Source organism: Macrotis lagotis, chromosome 5 (genome assembly GCF_037893015.1).
Source record: "Macrotis lagotis isolate mMagLag1 chromosome 5, bilby.v1.9.chrom.fasta, whole genome shotgun sequence".
Classification (NCBI taxonomy): Eukaryota; Metazoa; Chordata; class Mammalia; order Peramelemorphia; family Peramelidae; genus Macrotis; species Macrotis lagotis.
In genome coordinates, this window is record NC_133662.1 from 229431356 (window position 1) to 229457127 (window position 25772).

Consider the following 25772-nt stretch of genomic DNA (forward strand, 5'->3'; position numbering starts at 1 on the left):
GCCTAGCAAAAGCAATTACTTTTAAGAAGATATCAATGGAGTCTAACCCTTAATCAGATCAAGATAAGTTCATAGAAGCACATTTTAGAGCTGAAAGTGGGCAATCTTGTCCAACCTGTTAAGGGGTAGCTAGGTTAGAGTTTAACGTCGTATTTCTTCCTGTGAAGTTGCTTCGATTTTGTATTTTTAAAACATTTAAAAAAATTTAAAAATGGGGGAGAAAAAAGCATTCCTAAATTTACCTCTCCTCTGCCCCCTCCAGCCTCACTAAATTAAAAAAGAAATCCCTCTCCAGTAGAAGGATGTGTAGATCTAGTAGAGGGGTGACATTTATATAGCATCTTAAGGTTTTTAAAAGTGCTTTGGGGATCAATCAACTGTGCCAAATTGTCTCTCTCATCTCTCTCTCTCTCTCTCTCTCTCTCTCTCTATATATATATATAGGATTATGTCTGTGATTCTTTTTAGAGGCACCAGGTCATTTCCCCTTTTCTAGTGGAAATGGAGAGTAGCCCCTTTACCCATTTCCTGAAGAGTGCAAAGCCAATCTGCCCTACCCTTGCCCCCACACCCTGCCACATCATCCCGTGTCCTCATGTGCTATGCCAGGAATGTTGCTGGGGAAGATCGGGGCTATGACTCAAACCAAGAACTGCAGAGCAGGGATGGGGGGGAGGACTGCCTTGATGAACAGCATACCTACTCTGGGTGAGTCAAATTGAGGAGGAATCCCTCAATATGACCATTTTCTGACCCCTCCTAATAAGTAATGATTATATAATTACTCTTTTCTGTGATTCCTTTTCTAGTGTATATATAGAGAAACTAAGATTTCCTGGGCCTGGCTCTTAGTCACCCAAATTCCACTGTCTTGGATCCAGATGTGACTGCTGATTGTGATCCTTCCTTTGGCTGGATTCCCTGTGGACAGGCTCGTGGAGATCTGCCCAGTGTTCACCGAATCCTACTTTATTCTCATAACTGCAGGTGGTGGAAGGGACTCGGCTCATGGAGGGAAGCGTGGGCTCCTTGGGGGCAGGAGTCTCATCTTCTTTGGGAGAATTTTCCCAACCACTTTCAAATCTCCTCTATTCCGCAGCTCAAAGAGTCAGGGCCGACCCTCTCCTGTTACAGATAAAATAACCGAACCCTAGAGGGATCATGGGCATCTGTGCCTTCCTGGAGTCAGAGAGAGCCTGAGGCTAGCTGTGTGACCCTGGGCAAGTCACTTCACCCTGCTAGCCTCAGTTTCCTCATCTGTCAAATGAGCTGGAGAAGGAACTTGCCAAAGCACTTTAAGGATCTGTCACAAAAACTCCCACCGGGGCCGCTGCGAGTCAGAAGTGCCGCCGGGGCGGGCGCCCGGGTCTGCCACCAGACTAAATTCGGGGTCCTCGGGGTCCCCCGCTCCCCTCCCTGCACAGCCCGCCGCGCCCGGCAGGTGGCGGCAGAGCGCAGCGCAGCGCCTGGGCGCTCCCCCCGGGGACCAGCTCCGCGGCCGGGCCGGGCCGGGCCCCTCCGGCCCTAGAGAAAGCGGCAGAACGCAAGCATCCGGGCCGAGGCCGGCCAGTATCTAGGCAGCCTTTCCGTCCCCTGCTCCAGGTCCCCGCACCCCTTCTCTCCGGCTCAGGCCGAGCTTCCTGTGGACCTCCGAGGGCCGTGGGCTGAGGAGAGCCGGGGCGGCGCGAAGGCTTTGCGGCCTTCCGACCACGGGGGTCCGCGTCACCCGCCTACTAGCGTCTGGCTTGCCTCCGGCCACTCGTGAGAGAGCCCAATGACCGCGATGGGTGTCGGGGGGCCCCGGAACCCGCCCCGTGACTTCGCTCTGACTTCCGAGGCTTGTTAGGAATTCCCTAGAGAAGGGCTCTTGCCGCGGGCCCCTGGGTGAACACAGAACGCTCACCGGTCCCGCAGCCGGGCGCCCGGAGTGGCCCACCGCGGCCACCGTAAGGCAGGAAGCCCGAGCCTCTTTGGCTTCCCCGCCCCTCCCCCAGAGCCTCCGGGGATTTGCTGGGGCGGGAGAGGTCCGCCTCACGTGACACTAAGGCGTTCCCAGATTGGTCACCCCGTCCTTCTGCGCCCGCCCCCCCCGAAAGTGTGGGCTGGAACGCGGGCGAAGTAGGGAGAGTCCCAGGCGCATGCGCGGCCCCGGCTTTCTCGAAGCACCCAATGTGGAGCTGCGGAGTTGGACGATAAACAAGTCTCCGGCAGGGGTTGCGATTCGCTCGGAGGCGGATCTGTCACGCCCCCTTTTCCCTTTAGGTGTGGTTCCGCCCGAAGGCGTGGCCAAAGTGGTCCGGGCGACACCAAAGAGTTTCCAGGGTGGAGGGAGAAAGCAGTTGCTGCTGAGATCCCTGAAGTGGCGGAGTCCGAGCGAGGGGGCGAACCCCCCCGTGCCGGGCTGATGGTGCGCTCCTGAGCCGGGGCCGGAGCCGGCCGGACGCGTCCGCGGGAGGCCCTCGACGAGGGGGCGCCGGCCGGCGGGAAGCGCGCTGCTGCGGAGCCTGTCGGGGAGCCTCGACGCCGGGCAGAGGGAAAGGCCGAGCCGCGGCGGGGCGCGGGCCCGGTGGGGGGGAGGGGGCGCCAAGATGGCGTCGTTCTCCGGGTCGTCGATTACCGGGACCTCGATTACCGGGACCTCGATTACCGGGACCTCCTTGGAGTTGGGGAGCAGTAGCACCTCCGGTATAGGTGAGGAGGGGGCGCCCGGCCACGGACTTGGGAGACGCCCCCAGGGCCCCCCCAAAGGGACATGGCAGCGGGGCGCAGGAGCGGCCGAAGAGTGGGTGCCCGAAAGGGGGGGCTCCTATGCGAGAGAGGGACGGGGAGGCAAAGGGGGGCCTCGGCTTGCAACGGGCGGGATGTGGGGGCCAAAGTGGGGGCTGGTCAAGAAGGCCCCCGAGGGGGCACCGCGGGGCGGCCTGGAGAACTCGGGGGGACCCGGAGTGGGCTGAGCAGTCGCGGGAGAAGAGCCCGGAAGGAGAAACAGCGCAGTGTATGTGGGAGGGGGCCCAGAAACTTGGGGTGGCAGTCCCCTGTCGGGAAAGAGAGCCCCGGGAGCTGGGAGGCGGCTCCCTCCAGTCCGCCTCGAAAGGCGCTGGGGTGGTGATCCCCACTTCTGGCCGACCCCCCTTCCCCCTCTCTCTGCATACATCGGATGGTTTTCAGGGACCTGACTGTCGCACCTAAACTGAATGGCCGGCTGGAAAGCCTTTCTTAAGCTCATGAGGCAAAATTTTATTTATGTTGCATATATTTTGGGAAAGACTTTAAGCTTGAGACTCATTTTAACTGCTTTTAGGCCCTTCACTTAAAGTCTGACACCCCCCCCCCCCCCAGGGATTGGGAAAATAGAAATGAATGTATGATGTCTAACTAGACTTGCCATTATCATCTAGGAAAAAAGTGGCGTTACTTGGAGTTACTGGGTTACTTGTGAGAACTTCTCTTTGGGTTCCAAAACTTTGATTAAGACTGTTTTCTAGAGAGTCTGTCCAGATGGGTAGGTTTAATAATGAGGAAACAACTGTTTGTCACTTAATGATACTCTTTCCTCCATCCTCACCCCTCTTTTCCTGCTACAAAGAATCCTAATTCTAGCCTTCCTCTAGATTATTAGCTTATACCACTTTTTTTGATTAAAGATTTTATTTATTTTGAGTTTTACAATTTCTCCCCAATCTTACTTCTCCCCGCCCCCCCCAGAAAGCAGTTTGTCAGCCCATGTTGTACATTGATCCAAATTGAGTGTGATGGGAGAGTAGTTTATACCTCTTAACCTTGTACATTTTAAAAAAGAAATATGTATGAACTCGCCTATTTGTTAGATTTGGGTTGTATTGCACCACACCTGTATTAATGGGTATGAAAATATTTAGCCTAAAAGTTGAATTTTCTCTTTTTTTTATACGTATTTTTCTTTTATTTTTCAAATACTTTACATCTTTTCTTAAAAAGCACTTTATATAATTATGTAATTTATTCCTTTCCCTTTTTTCTGAAAAATTATTTAAGAAGTTGCAGTCACATTTTTTACTTTTATAATTATTTTGCTTCCTATACTATGTCTGAAAACTTGAGGTGAGAGATATACTTGAGCATAAATGTAGTCTAAAGCATTTTTATGTATTTATGTGAATATGGGTATTTTTAGTTTTAATCTAATGGTACCTTTCCTTCCTTGGGTATGTTTTTCAGAAGCTTGATCCTAGTGCCAAAAAGCTTATAAGAAAGAGATCTTGTGTGTGTGATTGGAGAAGATAATTATACCTCTGACTAGGGAAATTAGAAAATTGGTACAAATAGGACATAACTTATGATTTTCTAAATATATATGAGATAACATTCTGGGGATACAACATGTATTTTTTTTCCCCTCACATAAACTGATCATTCCTCCATGTTGATGGTCTTCAATTTTAATGTAAACAGTGTTAAGTAGAACTCTGGAATTCCATAGGCAGTGTTTTCTAGCAAAACTGAAACTGAAGTGAAGGGAGCAAGGTTTTGGTAAGCCTTGCAATAGAAGAGTCACTCTTCAATCTGTATGTATTTAAAAACTTTGATATCCTTTTTAGAAAGGTTGGTCTCCATCATTATTACACCCTCAAATTCAGTCTCCTGCCTGCTTTCAGATATTTACCCATTAGGCCTGGACTGCTCCCTAATGATTGGTTAAGAAACTGAAGTACAGGGTGTAACAAAATCATGAGCTGTAAGAGTTGCTTAACATCTCTTCCTAGTACTGGGTAATTAGCTTGTTTGGATTTGGGGGAGACAATGACTTGTAAATATCCTTACATTTTGTTAATAAGTAGTGATAAGAATTTGTCATTTTAACTTTTTGATTTATATGAGAGATTCTCTTCTCCAATCTTTGTTATTTAGGAACAGTGACACCATCTTAATAAAATTAAAAATGACACGTAGGGACTGACAGTGCAGCCATCTATCACACACCGGTGTGCATCATCTAAATCACAAATCTTTGTTTCTACCTTGTCCCAGTTGAAATAAACTACCTAGCCTAGAACCTTCACTTCCATTATTGACTTGATTTGCAGGTTAGTGAAATCAGGTCAGCTAAAATAAACATAGAAGATAAAGTAAATTCTTGACTCCTGTGGAAATTATTTAATTTCTTAGCTATCCATGAATCTGTTAGCTCTTTCTGATTGCTGAAGGGCCAGACCAGTAGTTTTAACTAAGTGAAGGGAACTTCACTGCTCTATTCTTGATTCCATTGAGTCTTCTCTCTTTCAAACCACCAAGTTAAACCCAGAGGACATGACATTGGGTCACTTTTCTTGGAGACTTTTTTTCTTTGAGGCCCACTCATCCATCGATGGTGTGTTGCCTTTGTTCTCTCTGGCAGTGCCCATCCAGTAAACTGTGCTGTAATCTGATAACCCCAGAGTGCACCATCCTTATTGATTTTTTTTTTTTGGTCTGTATTCATTGTATACATCATATGCAATTTCTACGCTAACCTGACAGACCCTCTTCTCATCTTTCTATTTTGCCTTTTTTTTTTTTTTTGGAGACATGGAGTTTAAGTGAGCCATCTTGTTAGTGAAATCCTAAGGGGAAAAATAAATTTGTAAATGTATACTATCTAGGTAGAACTTAATCCAGTGCACTTATTTTTAGATATCTACTTTAAGTCTCTGTTCTCCCTCTAATTTGACATAGGTATGAATTTTTTTTACAGTAACAGGAATTTTGAGGGTGGAAAAGGATTTTTGTTGGTTTGTTTTTTAAAGAGAGGGCTATAATTGACCTTTTCTTTGTTGACTTACAAGAATGTTAAAGGAAATGCAGATTTGGTATTAGGTTTCCATTGCTTCTGACTTAACCATTTATACCTTATCGTTCTTATGTTCATTGACAGGTTTGATGAATCAATCCTTCACACACCTAATACCTGATATTGATTAGGAACTTGAAGTGTGAACTAGGTTTGAGTGCCAGAGTGGTATCCTGCTATACCTTTTATTTTAATTTTGACCCTCTTGATGATCTTTATAGGCTTTTTTTGTGCTGATCTACAACTGCTAATAATACCTTTGGCTATCTACTACATAACAACTATTCTTTAAAAACTAATCTTTTGAGAGCATAATGGAAATTAAAGCCTTTGAGGGTGAACAATAGATAACAGATCCAGGCAGGGAAGGGGTTATTTTCTCTAGTACATCTGCCAAGAGCTTTCTTGGGAGGTGTCAGAATACTCCTTTTGATAATGAGTAAGCTCCCAAGTTACCAAAGTCCCCAGTCTCTTTCCTTTTTCTCTCTCTCAGCTGTATTGTTATGTGGTGCTTCATGATACCCTGGGAATGGGAATCTCCATTCTTCCGAGTTGCAAGTCCAGTCTTTCATCACTCAGCTTCTGAGAGTGTTTGATCTGAGTGTTTCCTAGAGAAAGGAAGCTCTTACCCAGTCTATTTCCTATACTGTGTTCCCATTTCTCCACCCTTTTAAATCAAAGTGAGCTTAGTTTCCTCTTGCTCAGCATTGATCCTGTTTTGTTCATTTTACTTTGTACTTTACTTTTCTATTGCTGATCTTCAGGATTTATTTCTCTTCCTCCAAGCAATAGATCTCTCTATTTAAAATATTTTGCTTATGGACATTTTATTCATGGGTCTTTTATTGTCTTTTGGAGTCCTAAGGAAGCTTTTATTGAAAAGATTTGTCAGGTTCTGGGAAATACCATTGTTAGTATTACCTCTTTTTGTGGGCTTCTAAATGACTATACAATCTAAATAAGGAGGCACCAGGTCGGGAATGATAGTGATTGATTGAAGTATTAGAAGAGATGGGTGTATGAAGGGGGATGGAATTTCCAGAGATATACTTATTAAGTAGGGCTATCTGATAACTCTCAAGATTCCTGATGATAACACATTGTACATAGTAAGAACCAGAGTCCTATATTACAGGACTGTGATAGAATAGAGGAGAGAGAGAGAGAGAGAGAGAGAGAGAGAATAGTGACATTTGGTTACCACTTTTGTCCTATTCTGGGCTATCTTGAATTGTAAGACATATTGGGACAGTTGTTCATCAGGACATTGTCAAGAGTAAGACCTTTACTTGGACAATGTAAAGCTTAAATGGTTGAGGATGCAGAGATTACAGTCTTAAATTGATTGTTTTCCCAAGGTAGTTGGAGCTGCATTTGACAATGGTGATTGGAAGGGGCAGTGGGCCAGAAATATTAAATGTCTCTTGGCTAGGAGCCATTCAAAAGACCTTTATGGGAGGAATGAGAGTTTGGTGTTAATGAGAACAAATGTTAGAGCTGAGAACCTTAATTTTCTCCTACAAAAAGAGACTAGAGATCTAGACTAATGCCTTTTTTTTTTAAACAGGTGAGGGAACTAATGTCCAGAGTTGCTTAGGGTTCACACAGCTGGTTGTCAAGACTGGTTTTTAGTCTACCTCCTTCCCTAATACACACATAGACATTACAGGATTAATTCCCCTTGGTCAACTAAGATGACCCCAGAATTACCAGACTGACTTGGTTAATAGATTTGTTCTCTAGGAACATCCTAAACTTTTGAATGCCACCCTCAGTCATACATTCTTAGGGGGGGAAAATTTCCATTGAGTCAAGTTTAATTTTTATCTATAATATGTGTTCTTGATCATTCATTATCACATGTGGTGATGCGGTCTTTTCTCAACACTTTCCTTGAGCTGTGCTCAGCATACTTCTCAAAAGGCAGGCTGGCATTTAAGATAAGTTGTGAGGGGTTTTTTTGAGCCAGAGAACATATTGTGCCTCCCACCTCTGGAAGGGTAAAGAGAATGACTATCCAGACTGCAAATAACTAGAACAGACTTATTCCTCCAGAGAATTTGTCTGGTAAACAAACGGCTTTCTTGATTGTGTGGCTGATAGTTTTAAAGTACTTTGCTGTGTCAAGTGAGAGAACTGTGGTAATTGACGGTTCAGTTCTTAGGTTTCTTTTGCTTCTATTTGACCTATGCAGGAATCCATTGGCACATTTGCAACCAAATTTTAAATTGTCCTGTAATTCTTTGGGACATTCTTGTGTGATCAGTCTGGGAACTAGTCTGTGGCTTCAGTATACATATCTGTCTGCCCTGCAGCTTCCCCAAAAGGTATAGGTGTGTGTGTGTGTGTGTGTGTGTGTGTGTGTGTGTGTGTATACACACACACACACACACACAAACATATACAATATATAAATAATATATATGTATACACACACACACAGAGCAACGATTGGAGTTAGTCACACACACAAGCTCTTAATTTCTCTGCTGGTAGATGATGTCATTTCTTCTCCTACGGAAATGTTTCTGCCCTGAAAACACAGGGAGAGGCTCCAGTATTAAGGCCAGCTCGGTTTTGCTCTAGACATTGAAATGCCCTCATTGCAGAGTTATCTACTGCCTGCAAAACCATCTTTTGTTTCAGTCATCTCTTCTTAGGAGACCAATTCCTTTTTTCCCCACCTAAGTCTACATTTACCACATATCTTGATATTACCTTGGAACTTCTTGATCTCCCCATCTCTTTCTCTCATCTCCAAATTGAGACTGAATTTTCAGGAGCTCACCAACAGTGGATATATTTATATAGAATTATGACAGCGACTCTCCACAAATACACATTTTGTCAAGTGACTTGAAACCAGTCCTTCCATGTGGAAAGTTGTGTCTGTCACTTCACAAACACAGCTTGGGGTAGGGTCAGGAACCAAAATGAAGACTGTAAGACTAAATGATTTTTAGAAACTATTCTGTGTCAGGCTGATATTACAGTTTTCTATTTTAGAAAGAGTGACCATTTGGGGGCTCAATCTTAGTGGCACAACTGTTTTTCTGAGGTTACATTGGAAACATTAAACAATCATGTGGTCATTTTACTGGAACTAGTTTAGCCTAAGTCTTACAAATCAGAAAATACATTGAAATTAAATGATAGACTTGTTTAACCCTGTTCTGATAGGACAATAAGAGTGTCATGATGACTGATGACTGTGGTGCTCTCTGTGTGTGATATTCTCTTGGGGCATGTATGATATATGCCCATCACTTTAGCTTGGCATCATGATCAGGGTGCTGAATGTGTGGGAATCATGTTGTAATATTGAATATTTTTGGAGCTCAGAAGTGTCAGTAACACCAAGGACATTTTCTGTTGGTCTTTTCTCCCTTCTTGTACCATCTTTGGAGCTTCAGAGTGACAGGTTTATGAGGAGTTTAGTTTTATATACATATGTATGTATATATAAAATATTTTGGAAAACTGCAGGGTATATGGTATATCTGAACAGTGATGACCTGGTGGAGAATGAGGAGTAGAATAATGGTGGACACAGATGGAGATCTGAGAATTACCTAAAATGGGAAATTTCTGTCTAGAATTTCTCGAGGGACAAATGTGATTCTTGGATTGGGGTGAGGGTGTGGTATCTGCTCTGAAATTCTTCTGCCAAAACTTTTCCTTGACTTGTGATCTTTTGAAAAATGGCACAATCAATGTCAAACATTATTCTTCAACTGGTACATGGGACTTAATTTATTTCCCTATTCTTAGTTTAAGCTTTTAAAATGTTCATTCTGCTGTAATCAAATAAAAACTCAGTTGATGATAACTCTCTGTTTTTCCTCATCTAGGTTTCCACTTTCTGTGCTGTGGGGCCACTCTTAAGAGAGGTAGATCTGATGCATATCTGTGCTTATTGAGGCATGAGCTGCCCACAATAACTTGCAGCCATCTCCCCTTCCCCATAACCATCTCAGGTTCCTCCCTTGAAAGGACTTTGAAGGAAGGGTTTTGTGCGCATATTTGACTAAAGCTTCCCTACTCTTCTCCCTTCCACCAGACCTCTTGAGAGGAAAAAGTCTCCTCCTAATATAGAAGTATCTTTGCTTACAGTTCTCTAATACAATGTGAACTGCTATTCCCAACTCCTCCATCTCCCATCTGCTAGTGCCTCCCTTCTGTTTATTATTCCAACAGCCCATTTCTCTGCCCTCCTTTCCTGGCTATCTTAATTTCCCCTGCTTACCCCGTTGCTTAGAAAGGCTTTGATGGTTTAATAACAAGAAAATTTGTGTGTTAACTAATTTGATAATGATCCTAGTGGTCTAGGGATTGGACTATCCAAGGATTCTAGCTAATTTTAAAAATGTAAAAACCATTCATAGTTCACCAGCTATACAGAAACATTAGTTGGATTTGTCCCTTGATCTGTAGTTTGCCAGTCTCTTTCTGACTGGAGAGGCCTTCTCTTTTCCCCATTTTGTAAATGAACTCCCTAGTATATGATTATTTAACTTGCTGACAGTTCTTTCCACAATGTTCTGAAACTAAGGACTAGTGCCAACGTTTTATTCTTCACTCAGTCGGTTTTAAGTGATCTATAAACATCCTAGTATTTTAAGAATTTCTTCTGTTGTGTCTCCTCCACAAAAATGGCAACAAAAAAAAAAAGCTCTTTGATTAAAGCTTTGTTCCATTTATTAGTTGGGAAAGAAAGTTGGAGACCATGCTCTGATCAGCAGAAATGTTTCTCGATGTGTACAAAAGAGCCTAAAGCATTATGCTTTTTTTTTGCTGTAGTAAGCAATAAAAATATTGGTACCAAACCCGGCAGAAATCTGCAGTCTCAGAGAAAGGAACTCTTCCTATTTTTAAAAAAAAAAATTGAGGATTCCCCCGTAAAGGCAAAAATTCTTCTCCCCATGTTTGTGGCACTTTAGAATTTTACTCCTCTTGGGTTGCCAGCTTTGAGCCATTTCCTCCTTTCTGGAGAAACTTAGTGACCTGTGAAAATGAGAAACTGTCCTCTCAGATGTAGGAGTGGGTCATGAGCTGTGAGTTTTGGCTTCTCTCGGAAAAGTGACATTTTGTTATATAACAGCAAATAAAGTTCTCAGCTTAACCGGTGGAAGCAGAGGGGGAGAGAGCTACCTGTTTTTCATTCCTTTTGATGAAAGAATTTGCCTGCTGTCACTGAGGAGCTAGAGGATATTAGCCATTGATTTTACTGAAAAGAGCGGAAGGAAGAAAATTGTGTCCTTCTGGAACAGAAACTGGCCTTCTGGAGCCCTGAGGACCTGTAAGTTCCTCAGGGTGATCAGAAAAGATGTCAGCATAGTCATTGTAGGTTTTGCTTTCTTGAACCCCAACATTCTGTTAGAGTAGCCTAGTTAGAGCATCTTCCTCCTCTACTTACAGAAGAGGGGGTAGAAAGTTGGGAAGGCAGCATGAAATATGAAAAGTAATAGCCTGGAGGATTAATAGATTGGGCTCCTGGTTTTGCTATTGATTAGTTGTGAGATATTAAGGTAAGGCATTGAATGTATTTGGGCCTCAATTACCTTATATGTAAAATGCAGGGACTGGAATAAATAATCTCTTAAAGTCTCTTTCAGCTTTGTGATGCAGTGATTTCAAGAATCTTTCTTGTTTTAGCTGAAGAATGGGTAAGCAGCTTCATGTGGAATTGGTGGAGCCAAACCTTGGACCTGCAATATTTTTTTAAAGTCAGCTGTCATTAGTTGAATTAGCTATAGATAACTAAGAGTTGACATTCTCCTAAAATAAGTGATTGGTCACCCAAGACGGTCACAACTGCTAATCTAGTTCCTTTTCTCTTCGACCCTCTCTATTGAGGGCCTGGAACTCTGAATCATTGGGATTGACACTGTGTCATCCACTCCTTGGGCCAAAACAGGCTATTTGTGGCCACTCTGTGTTTTCTGTAAAGCAGCCAATATGTCTTTGCTTCATCTTTGGTTCCAGCAAAGTCACTATATCCAGTCCTCTGAAATGTACTTCAATCCAGGGCCTATTAATAAAGTAGGAAACAACCAGGAGAGGCGGGGCAAGGCAGCCGCCAACTGGATGGTGTCAGAGACCATTGTTGATTCCCTTCTGCCACCTTGTAGAGGTAGCTCACTCTTTTCATCTTTCTCCCTTTACTGACCTAAAAAACATGGTTTGTTTGTTTTTTCCTTCCTCCTTTCATTCTTTTAATAAATATTTATGAAGTTCCTACCATGTGCAGGAGACCCACCATTTACTCTATGCTGGGTGGGGAAGAGGGTAAAGAAATGAATGCCACCTTATCCCTGAAGAGTTTACATTCTAGTGTCTGTACTGGGGAGAGCAGAGAGAAGTCTTAACTAGTACTAGTCAAAATGAGGCAAGGCCCCTAAAAGTAGTAGAGGAAATAGAATTAAATCAGCAAGGATTTATTAGGTGCCAGACTCTATTTAAGTAGTGGAGTTATAGAGAAAAGCAAAAAACAAAAAAACAAGGCACAGTCTCTGCCCTCAAAGAAATTGTATTCTAACAAGGAAGACGATATGTAAAAACAAATGAGTGGGTTACAAGAAAAAAGGAGTTCATGTAGGAAAGAATACTAGGCTTTACTCACATTGGGCTTAATATGTGTACCATACGATCATGGAGAACTATTAAAATGGTTTTTTCCATTTTGCAATTGTCAAAGTACTTCCGAGAAAACATTCCAGCTTCATTAAACAGCTGTGGCCTAAGACTTTAGTTCATGTTCCAACTCCATCACTTTTAATTTGTGTGACAATGCAAGACATTTCGCTTACCAGCTTTTTTCCTCTTCTCTAAAATGGGTTGCTATCACAGAGTTGTTGTTAGGCTCAAAATAGTTACTTTATATTCTTCAAGTTATAAATAGGAGTTTGCTATTATTGGTCCCTCCCTACCCTGTGGGTCTTTGGGGTAAGTTCTTGCTCACAGTCCTGATATCATTGATCTAGAAGCTTAGGCAGTGGTGACCCTGAGCACTGTAGCTGGCATTGCCAACATCTCTCCATCCCCCAGAGACTGTGAAGAATAACACAAATTAAAATAAAACAAGAAAGAAATAACCTTCTCTCTCAATGAGGGGGATTTGGCTGGGAGAAAGGGAGAGAATTTGGAACTCAGGGCTTTAAAAGTGAATGTTGGGGCAGCTAGGTGGCGCAGGGGATAGAGCACTGGCCTTGGAGTCAGGTGTACCTGAGTTCAAATCCGGCCTCAGACACTTAATAATTACCTAGCCATGTGGCCTTGGGCAAGCCACTTAAACCCACTGACTTGCAAAAAAAACTAAAAAAAAAGTGAATGTTGAAACTTGTTTTTGTAAGTAATGGGGAAAAATAAAATAATAACACAATTGTGCATCATACTTTGATGGTTTTTATTAGTGCATTCAAAGATTTAGGAAAGCATTTGAGGCCAGCTCTAGCACACCTCTACTTTAGGGTCCTATATGTGAGATCTTCATTGTCCCTGTCACTGCTTCCTACTAGTACTGGCACAGCATGACCCTCCTTCTCTATCTGTTTTTCTTCTGTCAGATGTCAGGAGGCAGGAATGCCACATAAGTCCTAGTGGAATAGAAGTGGAAAGTGTTGGCAGTGGTCTTAGGTGTACCCTGATTGCATCTAGGGATAGCAAGTCTCAGTATCTCACTGGCAATGAGTCCCTTGAGGGGCAGAGTTCCTGGCTGATTGCTGTTTGCTTCCTTCCATTGCTAAATGTGCTGATTGAAGAATTTCATAATTTCTTTCTTGCTTTTCTCTTCTGTGTCTGATTCCTGATAACAGCACTCTTGGATGCAGGGTTTGTTGACGTTTGTGAACAAAGAACTTTAAGGCACTTTCAAAGCCAATTTTTTCCTCCAAGATTTATGAACTCACAAAACATCTCCCTGAATCTTACTTCAACACTTATGATGAGAGTTGTTGACCTAAGAATTGTCAGTCTGACTGCTGGGATTATGTTTTCAATTTTGTTTTCCTTGTGGCTACCTGCAACCTGATCTCTTTCTCATCCTATGGGCCATGTATTCCAATGGATTAATTTTCCAGCAAGCATCCTGAACTTATCTTCTTTTTCTTAAGTGGATAATTCCCTAAGAATTTTCTTGGAAATGGCATTTGCTTCCTTCTCAACACTGTTCCCACATATCACTATGAAGAAACTGTCTCTGAAAACGTATCAAAGAAGATCAGCTTAGGAGGATGATTTTGTATCACAGAGTGGGAGAGAGGCCACAGTAATGATGATGAAAAGGAGCAAAAAATAATTTCTGCTTTAAAACAGTACCGGGATGTGATGGTAGAATGGAGGAAAGTCAGGCTTTGCTCAGCTTTCCTGGTTGAGCTAGTCACTAATAGATTTGGTTTACTGATATCCAGCTTCTTCATAGGTTGAATATGTGCTTAGTTCTTCCAAAACCTCCCAAATTTCAGTTGTTGTATTGATGCTAATCTGAAAAATTTATTTAATTATATTTTATCATTTTAAGAGGAGAAAAAAGGTCTCAAATGCCAGGGAGAAACCTTTTCTATTAGGGGAAAAGTAATTTCCTATGCTTACCTCTGTCCTGCACCTTATTTTAGGTTCCCCCTTTAAAAAGAGAATTTAGTGAGGGTGATTGTGTCCTTACTAGAATGGATTTGAGGGAAAGTGTCAGGAAATCAATATCTTACTTAAATGAAATTTGGTATCATATGAAAAGGGATTAAATCTCCCCTTTCCTCCCAAGTCAAATGGCATAGTATTTCAGACCAAATAGTCTCCATCTGGAACTATCAAGCTGGTATTGCCATGCTGAGTTGGCGTTTTTTTAACAGTTTCTCTTTTGAGGTCATTTCCCACAGTTATAAAATGCTTAGACAGAGGAAAGAAGGCTCAATTGTGAAGAGGACAGGTGCAGAAATAGTGGCTGCTCCAGCTTTGGGCTTTCCTCGATAGACCATCTCAAGTTGGCAGAACCCTAGGGCTAAGTGGGCAGTCCATAGCAGATAGTATCTAGTATTGGCACTCTGGTGGCCATCAGGCCTCTGCACTAAGCTGACTTGTAGCATTGAGTCTTTGTTAGTAGCATTAGCAAAATCCTATAGGTTTTCTCTTTTTTTTTTCTGTCTTCCCTGATAGCTTGGCATTCTGATCAGTTTCCTGGGGACACAACTTCCGGCAAAGAGAAGTCAGTCCTGTTCTCTACGTGCCATTTGGTCTGAGGGCCATTATTTAGCACCTGGCAGCCCCCTTTCTTCCTCTTACAGCTGCAAGCTTCCTGGGATGAACCCCAGCTCTGCAGCTGCAGTATCCAGCTGAAAAAAGGAAAGAGAAAAGCATCATTGGATGGAGTTCTCCCACCAGACTCATAGGCATTGTTTAGGATTATAGCTCTAGATCTGGTTGGCACTTGTCATGTGAATACTATAAAAAGTTAGTAACCAGAACATCTTTAAAGAAATGTATAGAACAAAGGTGGCCTTGAGCCATCAAGTCCTTTCTCTTTCCTCTCTCTCTCTCTCCCTACTCCACTCTTCTTTCCTTCTCTCTTCATTCTTCCCTCTTCTCTTGGAAATAGCATTGTAAAATTCCTTCCTTTTTGTTGCTTTGACCTCTATTAATGACTCATCTTTCCATCTAATTAAAATAATCTCTTCCTCTCATTTTCCCTTTTCCCCTCAGTGAAAGGAAGGAAAGAAAAAGCAAAACCCTTGTAACATGCATTGTCAAAACAAATTTCTGTTCTGGCCATGTCTAAAAATTGAATGTTTCAGTCTGCACCTGAGTCTATCATTTATCACGATATGGGTTCATTATGATCTTCTAGAAGCATAGCTAATTCTGACTAGCTTTTTCAGCATTTAGCTCTCCTTTTGTTGGTTCTATTTGGGCATCTGTCTTTAAGTTCAAGCAGAATAACTTCTACCTAGAGGATTAAGGAGTGTGAGTTTGGGAAGATCAAGCCTTTGAGATGCTCAGTATAGATTCATGAGTGTTTAGAGACGAACTTCAGACCTTGCTTTTGACCCAACCCCCCACATTAAAATGTATAGTAAGTATCTTACTGCTCCCATTCAAGATAAAACTTATCTTTTTTTCAAAGACTGAGCCAATAATTTGAGAAAATCAATAGCGGATTTACAGTCAAAATGTAGATATGCTGCCTTTCTGCTTTCTATTGGAATCCCTAATCTAGACCCTCAAGGCTCAAACTAACTTTGGTGTTCACCCAAGTTAAGTTAATTTTTGTAAAAGTTGGTATGAGATGGAAAATGTGAAAGATTTACAGGTCCACAGAGAGGAAGACGTATTGGTCTTTTTTAGATCTGGGGGTGAGGGGGGAAATCTATGTTTGTCTTATTACCATATTTCATTTTATGTAGTATGTCTTCTTACCAGCATAGAAATGTTAAGCATAAGAACTAGTGCGAACATTCATCTCTTTTCTTTTTCAGGAAGAGAGGAATAAGAACCATCTGTTCCATTTTGTTGGCCTCTAGCCTGTCTTTGGAGAATGAAATTCTGTTGCTCTGCCTTGTGGGACTGTAAACACTTAGCTTGTGGCCAGTATTGAGTCAGAACCTTTCCCTCAATCCTGTCTGGTCCTCAGATCTAAATTGTCTGGGTTATATAATTAGATGTAATTTTTTTTCCCCTAAGTATCCCCAAGTCTTCCTATCTCTTCTTTCTCCCAGGTCTTCACTTCCATTCCTGAAATGCCATCATATTTGGATTTAATCATTTAATTTTTAAAAGCTATTTAAACTATTTTTCTTCAGAAGTAAACCAAAGACATGATTGAGTAGACCTTGAAGATAAATTTAGCTTAAAATTTTATCTTCTCCCCAAATGCAGAAACTCTCTGTCAACCTACCTTTGTTTTGGCTTCATCTTTTTCCTGGTTGGCACATGGGTAAAGGTGAGGGTGATAAATTTACCTGCTCCTAGCTGTAGGGCATGCAGCCATTTAAAAAAATTTTTTGTTCAATTACATGCAAATGTAGTTTTCAACATTCATAAATTTTTAAGTTTATGAGTTCCATATTTTTCTACCCCCTTCCTCTCCTTCCCCTCCCCATGGTGGTGAGCAATCTGGTAAAAGTTGTACATGTACAATGGTATTAACTTATTTCCATATTAGTCATATTGTGAAAGAAGAATTAGAACTAAGGGGGGGAAAGCATGAGAAAGAAAGAAAAAGCATAAAAGAAGTTTCAAAAAGTGGGCATAGTATGCTTTGCTTCTGCAACCATTTTTTTTCTTTTTCTTTTCTTTTTTTTTTTTTGCAAGACAAATGGGGTTAAGGCCACACAGCTAGGTAATTATTAAGCGTCTGAGGCCGGATTTGAATTCAGCTACTCCTGACTCCAGAGCCGGTGCTCTTTCCACTGTGCCACCTGCAATCATTTTCTAAAGCTTCACTTTTTTCCTTCATGGGTGACAAGTCATAAATTGACATTTGAATGATAAAGTTTGTCCATAGCAGGTACTCAGTATTTCTTGAATAATGAATTTTAAACCTAAATTACTTATGTATTTTAATATAACAGCACAATAAATCAAGAAAGGATATCGAAATCCTAATCTGTTCCTAGTTCCTCTACATCATTGGTTCTCAAAGTGAGATCTAGGAATCCCTGGGGATCATCCCTAGGTCTCTTTCAAGAGTTGTTTTTCATAACAGTGCTAAGATTCTTTTATTTCTAATATGGTAAATATCAACAAATATGATGCACAGTAGCAAAAGCTCTTAGAGGGGGTAATCAATCATTTTTGAAAGTGTAAAAGTTCCTGAGACCATAAAGTATGAGAACCAAGTGCTTTACACTGGGCCCTTTCTCTCTTTCTGTGAGTCCTCATTTATGTTCGACTGTAATCTGTAACTTAACTCTTTCCTCCTATGGACTGAACATTTTATCCTTGAAATAAAAGTTTTGCTGGACAAAAGTTCCTAGACCATCAAGATTTTCTCTGGAGTTCTAAGAGATTTTATCTGAAGGCCAGTGTGCAATAGGGGCATTTGAACATGGGAATAGAGTCCAGCTCCAGGCACTCTAGGAGTGTTAGGATATTTTCTGTCTTATTTCTTCCCAATTTTGGTGTCAACTCAGAGCTAAAGACTTGGTGTCTGAAAAATAATTACATAACTATTTTTTTAGAGAGAATCTGAGCTCAGTGTTAAAAGGATGTATATACTAGGAAGAGAATGAATGAAATATTAAGTGTTGGGGGGACAGAGTTGGGAGAAAATATTAAAATTCCTAAAAGGTAATTAGTATCTAGAATTAATGAAGAGGTGATTTGGAGCTTATTGTCCTGCCAGTATCAAACACTGATTTTTAGTGCACATAGTCTAGCATATACTTATGCTTAATGTTTTTGTTTTGTATTTTACAGGACAGTCATCCTACAAAAAATCTTTGACCTCTTCCTCTGAGGTGAGTTTCAGATGAATTGGGTAAAAGTATTTGTATATGGTTCCTGCCTCCACTAACTAATGCCCTAGAATGGAGCAGAGTGAACTGACTTTCCCCTCTGAGAGACAGAAAAGAGATTCCTGATGTCTAACCAAAGTCACTTTTGCTTTAATTTTCACCAAATGGAAGATATTCCTCCTTAAAACTTCCTTCCTAGGCTGTGTCCTTGCCTTTTCCTGTCTCATCTGCCCACTCTGAAATTTTGTGATAACTTGCAAAGCACACACATAGGAAGCAGCTAAGACCATCTATGTCTTGAGATTTTAGTCGCAAGCCTTGAGGGCTTCTGAACCCTTCTTCAGGGTTGTTTTCCAAGATCCCTCTGCTCCTGAACTGGGATAGAACAGTAAGAGCCCTGATATTGGGACTCTTGGGAGGTCTCTCTTTTAAGTCCTGGCTCAGATACGTATATGACCCTGAGCCAGTCATTAACTTCTAAACCTCTTCATCATCTGTTCAGTGAAGCTAGCAGTATTCATACAAGTCTAAATCTTAAATCATAAAAATGTAATCAACTGTGATTGACCTGGGGGTCTTGAGAGGAGCCATAGAATGTTTTTAGTGTCATATAGTGGAGTCTAGGAGGCCTTCTTTATCCTCTTCTCCTCTGACTTTTGACCCCTAGGATTAACCTTACTGATTCTTCCCTAAATCACCATTCCCTCTTCCCTGAGTTTTTGAGAATAGAAGGCTTAAGTCAAGACTGAACTCCCAGCAACTTCTCTTTCTGTGACTGGGATGATTGATCTCAGCTTTGGGACTGCTAGGCTCTGAATCTGTCTGTTTCCATAAGTCCAGGTAGCATGTGATCTTCAGATCTGATTTACTAGGGTCCAGAATGGTTCAGTGATTGGCATTTTCGATATAGAGAATGGGCCTCCTTTTGAATAATTTTAATACCAGCAGCTGACATTCACACAGCAAGTTAAGGTTTCCAAAGTTCTTGACAAACATCACCACATATTCTCTTAAAAACCCTTCGAAGTAGGTACTAGAGATATCATCTCCATTTTACAGATGAGGAACCTTGAATCGCTGAGAGATTGACCAGGTCACATAGGGAGTATTAGAGAGGATATTTGAACCAAGATTTCTCTCATTTCTAAATTCAAAATACTTTCTATTACTTTGTAATTTATGATTATTATTGGACTACACTCTTCAACTGAGTTTTGTCTCAGCTTTTTTTTAATTATATAAATATTTTATTAGTTTTCCAATTACATACATATATGTCCCACCTTCTTTCAGCAGTTAATGTTTAGGAAATAAATATTGAAGCTTTGAGGCTTTTTTAAAATGCTCTTGACCAAGAAAACAGAGCCTCAGTGAGTGTGTCTATTTTGGTAATTACCTAGAGTGAATATTTACTCTTGTCTTCTTTCTCTTTGTAGATGTGTAGCTCCTCTAGTCAATTCAGGAAAATAGGACATAGAGGTGTTGATCCCTCTGGGGAGACAACATATAAAAAGGTATGTCTGGATTCATGTCTCTCCTCTTAGAACTGGGCAATGAGAGCTCTCTTTATTTACCCTTGTCCCCTTTTCTGATTTCCTACATTTTCTGCCTTTGCTCAATAGTGTTTCACGTAGCTAGTGCCACGCAGTCAACCTCATAAAAGATAGACTGCTATTCATTTCTGTATGTTTAAATAAGGATGTTCCTAATAGAGGGTTTATATTTCAGTTCATTTCTTGCAACAGAGTTGGCAACAAGTACTAGCTTATTGTACTAAAGAAATTGAGTTTCTCTGGTAAGAACAAGTCCTTCAAGGCTGTTCTCACCTCACCTCAGGGGAAATACATCTTCTGCTACCTTTCCTGTAATGCCTCATATACATGGAACTGCATAAAGAGGCCAGCTCCTTATATGGCAATTCCCGGACCAGAGCAGCTAGCCAGTGTTGCAGCCTGTCCTGTTAAGCTCTTTCCTTCTAAGTGTTGTCTTTGGAATGAAAAGTTCTCAAAACTGGTGGGAGGAGCCTGAATACCTGCCCTTGAGATGGGCAGGAAAGAAGGTTGCACAGCCAAGAAGAAATAAGTGGATTTGGGCCCGGCTTAGGCTTGGGCTCTGCTTGGGTTAGGACTGGGACTTGGGTTCAGGGTCAGGTATGGACTTGGGCTTGGGCTTGGGCTTGGGCAGGGGCTCAAGGGAGAGAAGAGAACAGCCACGTAAGGCTTTCTTAGCTTTTGGCCAAGCTCCAGGATATGATCCTGTTCTGTAACCCTCCCTGGAACTCTGTAGCTAGCTTCCTAATAATAGTGCCTACCTCACAAGGATGTTGTCAAGATCAAATGAGATATTCCTATATGGAAAAGATTGTGCAAGTCTTAAGCACTCTATATAAAGGCTAACTACTGCTACACCAGAGCTCCTTTGACTGATATAGCAAGTGATTAGGGCTGCCAGCCTATTGATTTGGTGGTGCTATTGGTTCTGCATTATCTTAAATTGTAGTGAAGTTCACTTATCTCTTTGGCTTGTGCAAATTTTCACGTGGCTAATTCTTTTAAGAGAATTCAGTCAAATCAACAAACATTTATTTAGTGCCCACTATTTGCCAAGCATTATTAAGTACTGGACTTATGAAGAAAGGCAAAAATCAGTCCCTACTCCCCAGGAATCCAATGAAATAGAAAACATAAAGATATTTACAAGATAAATTAGAGATAATCATCTTGGGGAAGGCATCAATGTTAAAGTGGGTTTTGTAATATTTTTAGTTGTTGGGTTTTTTTTTGCAAGTCAGTAGGGTTAAGTGACTTGCCTAAGGTCACACAGCTAGGTAATTATTGTGTCTGAGTTTGGATTTGAACTCAGGTCCTCCTGACTCCAGGGCGTGTGCTCTGTGCACTGTGCCACCTAGCTGCCCTGAAAGTAGGTTTGTAAAAAACTTCTCTAAGATGGAATTTTTGGCTGGCTTTTGAAGAAAACCAGGGATAATTGAATCCTTGGGAGCTGATGAGATCTCCAAGTGAAATAGTATAGAGGGAGATGAAAAAGTGTTGCTTCATTTTATTCCTGGCCTTTTTTGTGTAGGTTAGATGATTTGTAATCTCTCTTCCAGCACTGGGTAAGCTGTAGTTTAATTTCCCTAAAGTCTATAATAACTTAGAATTTTAGAGCTGAAAGGGGTCTGTAAAATTATCCAGTCCAGTAATTCCTTTTTTTGTGACATAAATCCCTTTAGCAGTCTAGTGAAACCTATGCATACTCAGAATAATGTTTTTAAATGTATAAAATAAAATACATAGGATTATAAAGGAAACCACTTAGATTGAAATAGTTTTGAGAATACTTAAAAAAACCAAGTTCATGGATTCCAGATTATGAACCTTTGATCTAGACCAACACCTTCATTTTTATAGATAAAGATCTAATGCTACAACAGAAGGCAGTGTTTATTCAGTTTTTTTAACTAGGCACCATTGTTTCTGTCTCTTTTTCTCTTAAACAGAGTGCAGAAAGGCAAATTGTTCCATCAATCATTAGATAAATACTGTCCTCTTGTAATAGGTTCTGGATCTCACACTATTAAGTCTTTCCTGAGTCCCAGATTAGTGTGGGATGGGACCCTGGGTTCCTGAATTTAGACTTTTTCTATCATGTTGGGGAAGATGAGTTTATTAAACCCTCCCTTTTTCTTTGTGTTGGGTTTTTTTTTTTTTTTGCAAGGCAGTGGAGCTATGTGACTTCCCCAGTGTTGCACAAGTAGGTAATTATTAAGTCTGAGGTCATATTTGAACTCAGTCCTCCTGGCTCCAGGGCTGGTGCTCCATCCCCATGCCACCTAGCTGCCCTCCCTCCTTTTTCTTTATGAAGTGATCTACATCTTTTATGTTTCTTTTATCCCCGTCTGAGAGTTTCTAGTCTTTTGGTGGTCCTTATCAGACTCTATTGCATATTACTGTGGCCCCAGAGCCTGCCAAGCATCCCCACAGAGTTGGATTTGGCTTCATTTACCATCAGGGGTACAGAGTGCTTGGTGGGGAGAAGAGTGAGCAGCTGTTAATTCTCCCAAAGGGTTCTCTGCTTAAGAGGGTCCCAAGATAAGGTCTAGGTGAGGAAGAGACAAGAGTAATGAGCCCTGAAGAAAGTGGTTCTGTCAGTAGAGTGAACTCAATGAAGATGACGGGTAGGAAGGAGCACCCTTCCTGGAGACACAGCTCTTGCTCTTCTGTCCAGTGGAATAGTTGCTCCCTCAAGGCACCAGTAAGCCCTGATGGAGCAGCAACCCCAGGAGTGTGTGGGGAGCACGGATTGGGTTCGCATGTTAGTGAGAACCCCATGCTTTGATTTCTTTCCTTTAGCACCCTGAATCTGGACTTTACTAGTGTGAGTCAAATAGAATAACTTGAGTTTATCCTGCTTTTCGTTTCCCCAGACAACCTCATCGGCCCTGAAAGGTGCCATTCAGCTAGGCATTACCCATACTGTGGGTAGTCTTAGTACCAAACCAGAGCGGGACGTCCTCATGCAAGACTTTTATGTAGTGGAGAGTATCTTCTTTCCCAGGTGAGACAGCCTGACCTTTAGGGGAACAGATCTGGTCCCTTTCTGCCACTGTTCCAAATGAGATTGGGAATTCCTCAAAGAGATTGGATGTGACATTTCCTGACCTTCCTTCTGTCCCCCCCCAAAAAGCACACACATACACACAAAGAAATAATCCTTATTACTTTCTAATGTACTTAATTGTGCACATGTTCTATGTCATCAGTTAAAAAACAAGCTCCTTGAGGTCAGGGGCTGGTTTTTGTCTTTTGTGTACCCCTGATGAGGAGCACAGTGCTTTGCACTTGATTTTGAACAGCCCAGTGAGACACCAAGAAAGACCATGGTATCATCTAGTTGAATCTAGTTCATGTCCTGAGACTTTTGCTTAGGAATTAAGTCCCCCCTCCCCCTTGACCTGGACTGGTAGGGGTCAGTCAGAATCGAAGCCATCCCATTCATTCCTGCACTTTAAGGAGGGCCTGGTAAAGTAACACCCCCCCACACACACACACCAGCCACATGGCCTGAGTCCTTCATGCTGTGGTAGTCTCACACACTCTGGTTTAAACCCCCTCTTTTAGAGATTTCTGTGATCTTCCTACTGAGGTTCAAAAGTCAAGTATCTCAGTCCTAATCAAGGGATCTTGCAGTTGCAGATCTCCTTGTCCTCTGCTACCACAGAGATTGAGTTTTCCATATTTAATGAGCTGAAAACTAAAGTAGCTGCTGTTTTTTTTTTCTTTTTTAATGAGTTGAATCTGAGAGTAAGGAGCACTCCCTCAGCCCATGCCTTAATCCCCACACTCTGCCCCTGACTCACCAAGTGACTCAGTCAAAGCCTCCATCCTCCCTCTGGGTGGCTGAGATGGCCTAGACTTCGGGAGGCGCTGGGAGAATTCCTCTGCTCCCAAATTTTTGCAAGTCGTGAGTGTTTCTGCTTATCCTGTACAGTGAAGGGAGCAACCTGACCCCTGGCCATCATTATAATGACTTCCGTTTCAAGACTTATGCCCCTGTTGCTTTCCGATACTTCCGAGAGTTATTTGGGATTCGGCCTGATGACTACCTGGTAAGCTGCTGGGATGTCCCTGTTACCATTCTTCTGTAGCTTCCTTCCATTCTCAGGCTTGCCAGGTCCTGTTGTTTTCTGAAATTCTTTTCTCTTTCTTTTTGGATCCCAGTATTCTCTGTGTAGTGAGCCACTCATCGAGCTCTGCAACTCCGGAGCCAGTGGCTCCATCTTCTACGTGTCCAGTGATGATGAATTCATCATCAAGACCGTCCAGCACAAAGAGGCTGAGTTTTTGCAGAAGTTGCTGCCAGGATACTACATGGTAAGAGAGTTCCCTTCCATCTACTCCCTGGCCACGATGCCCATGCATGGAGGTGCAGCTTTGACACTTCTTCCCTAGAACTTTGTTTGGTCATTTGTCCCTTTCTTTTCTGCCTCACCTTGGTCTTAGTTTCCTATGTCTGACCTAACCTCAGGCCCAGGTCAGATGATGCTGTTATGTTTAAGGTCTTCTTTAAAAAGCCTCAAGCTCACATTCAGTTTCTTTATCTTCACTCCCATTGCCTTTGCCCATTTCTTTTATACTCCCAGGCTGGAAGGTCCCCGGTACCTCTCTCCTCCATTAGTCCCCAGGAAGTTTGCTTTGTCACAGGATGATCTCATTCTTATCCCAACAACTCCAGAGAAATACTTCCTCACTCATTCTGTATTCTAATCCTAAATTACTATTATTGGATGGGTCACTGAATCCACAGCTCCTCTTGGTGTAGCAATTTCCTTAACGAATGACAGATCAAAGATCTGCCTTGGGAAGTACTTCTAAAGGCAAGAAAGAGGTAGAGGTGAAAGGTGATGAATTGTCTTTTATCCTGGAGTATCAGTGAAAGTCAGCTTCTTCTTTAATATATCCCCCCTACATCTCTCTTGTTTCTGACCTCAGAACCTGAATCAGAATCCCCGGACTCTTTTACCCAAATTCTATGGGCTGTACTGTGTACAGGCAGGTGGCAAAAACATTCGAATTGTGGTAATGAACAACCTACTTCCACGCTCAGTCAAAATGCATGTTAAGTATGACCTCAAGGGCTCAACCTACAAACGGCGGGCCTCCCTGAAAGAGCGAGAGAAAGTGTTCCCCACCTACAAAGATCTGGACTTCTTGCAAGATATGCCAGATGGACTGCTCTTGGATGCTGACATGTATAATGCTTTGTGCAAGACACTGCAGCGAGATTGCTTGGTGAGTTCTCCCTCTCCCCTGCAAAAGGAACATGGAAATCATGCCTTGGTATTGACTATGTGACAATAGGGTAGGATGATATCCTTTATTAAATGTCCCTTCCCTCAAAAAAAAGGAGCCTGGCCCTCTAAAGTCTTTGGTTAAAAGTAACCTCTCCCATGACCCTGCTTAGCTTTTGCTTCTCTCACTGTCACCCAGTGTAGATTCACAAGAAAACAGTATTACTTTATGACGTGCAGAGAGAAAGGACGGGCAAAGAAAGAGGTGGGGTAGTCCGGGAAGAATGGGGTGAGGGGTCCTTGAAGAAATGAGTATTTTGAGGAAAATGATCTGTTATTCTCAGGAAATCAGCACATCTTCATGGAATTTGTGAGCCTGAATAAGGCTTCCTTCCCCATAAGACCTTTATTAGAATCACGGGAAACAACAACTTTTTTCTTTGAGCTTTAATTTGTTATTGGTATCTTTTGTTTTTACATTACCTTCATTTCCAAATTTATTCTTCATCCTTCTCCTATCTAGTGAGCTGATCCTTGTAACCAAAAGTCAAGAAAGAAAGACACTTTTGGAAAACTAATACATAACATTAACCAAGTCTGCCAGTAATAGACAGTGCTCCAAATCTTCCTTTGACAAAGGAGAAGTTCATTTTTTCATTTCCTTTAGGGTCAAGCTTAGTCATCATAACTGTACAGCATTTAGCTTAATTTTTGTTTTTACCATTGTTCT

General features: G+C 41.9%; 1 protein-coding gene across 1 annotated transcript in view; it reads left to right on the forward strand.

The window, feature by feature from the left end:
- Positions 1 to 2546: 2546 nt before the first annotated feature.
- LOC141489498 (putative PIP5K1A and PSMD4-like protein) overlaps positions 2547 to 25772 on the forward strand; it is a 58680-nt gene continuing 35454 nt past the window's right edge. Inside the window, exons 1-8 of the mRNA XM_074190087.1 lie at positions 2547 to 2691; positions 9658 to 9696; positions 18215 to 18255; positions 19689 to 19766; positions 22679 to 22809; positions 23743 to 23860; positions 23973 to 24125; positions 24744 to 25043. Of these exons, the coding sequence (XP_074046188.1) occupies positions 2589 to 2691; positions 9658 to 9696; positions 18215 to 18255; positions 19689 to 19766; positions 22679 to 22809; positions 23743 to 23860; positions 23973 to 24125; positions 24744 to 25043 (963 nt within the window). The 5' untranslated portion in view covers positions 2547 to 2588. The remainder of the gene's footprint in view (positions 2692 to 9657; positions 9697 to 18214; positions 18256 to 19688; positions 19767 to 22678; positions 22810 to 23742; positions 23861 to 23972; positions 24126 to 24743; positions 25044 to 25772) is intronic.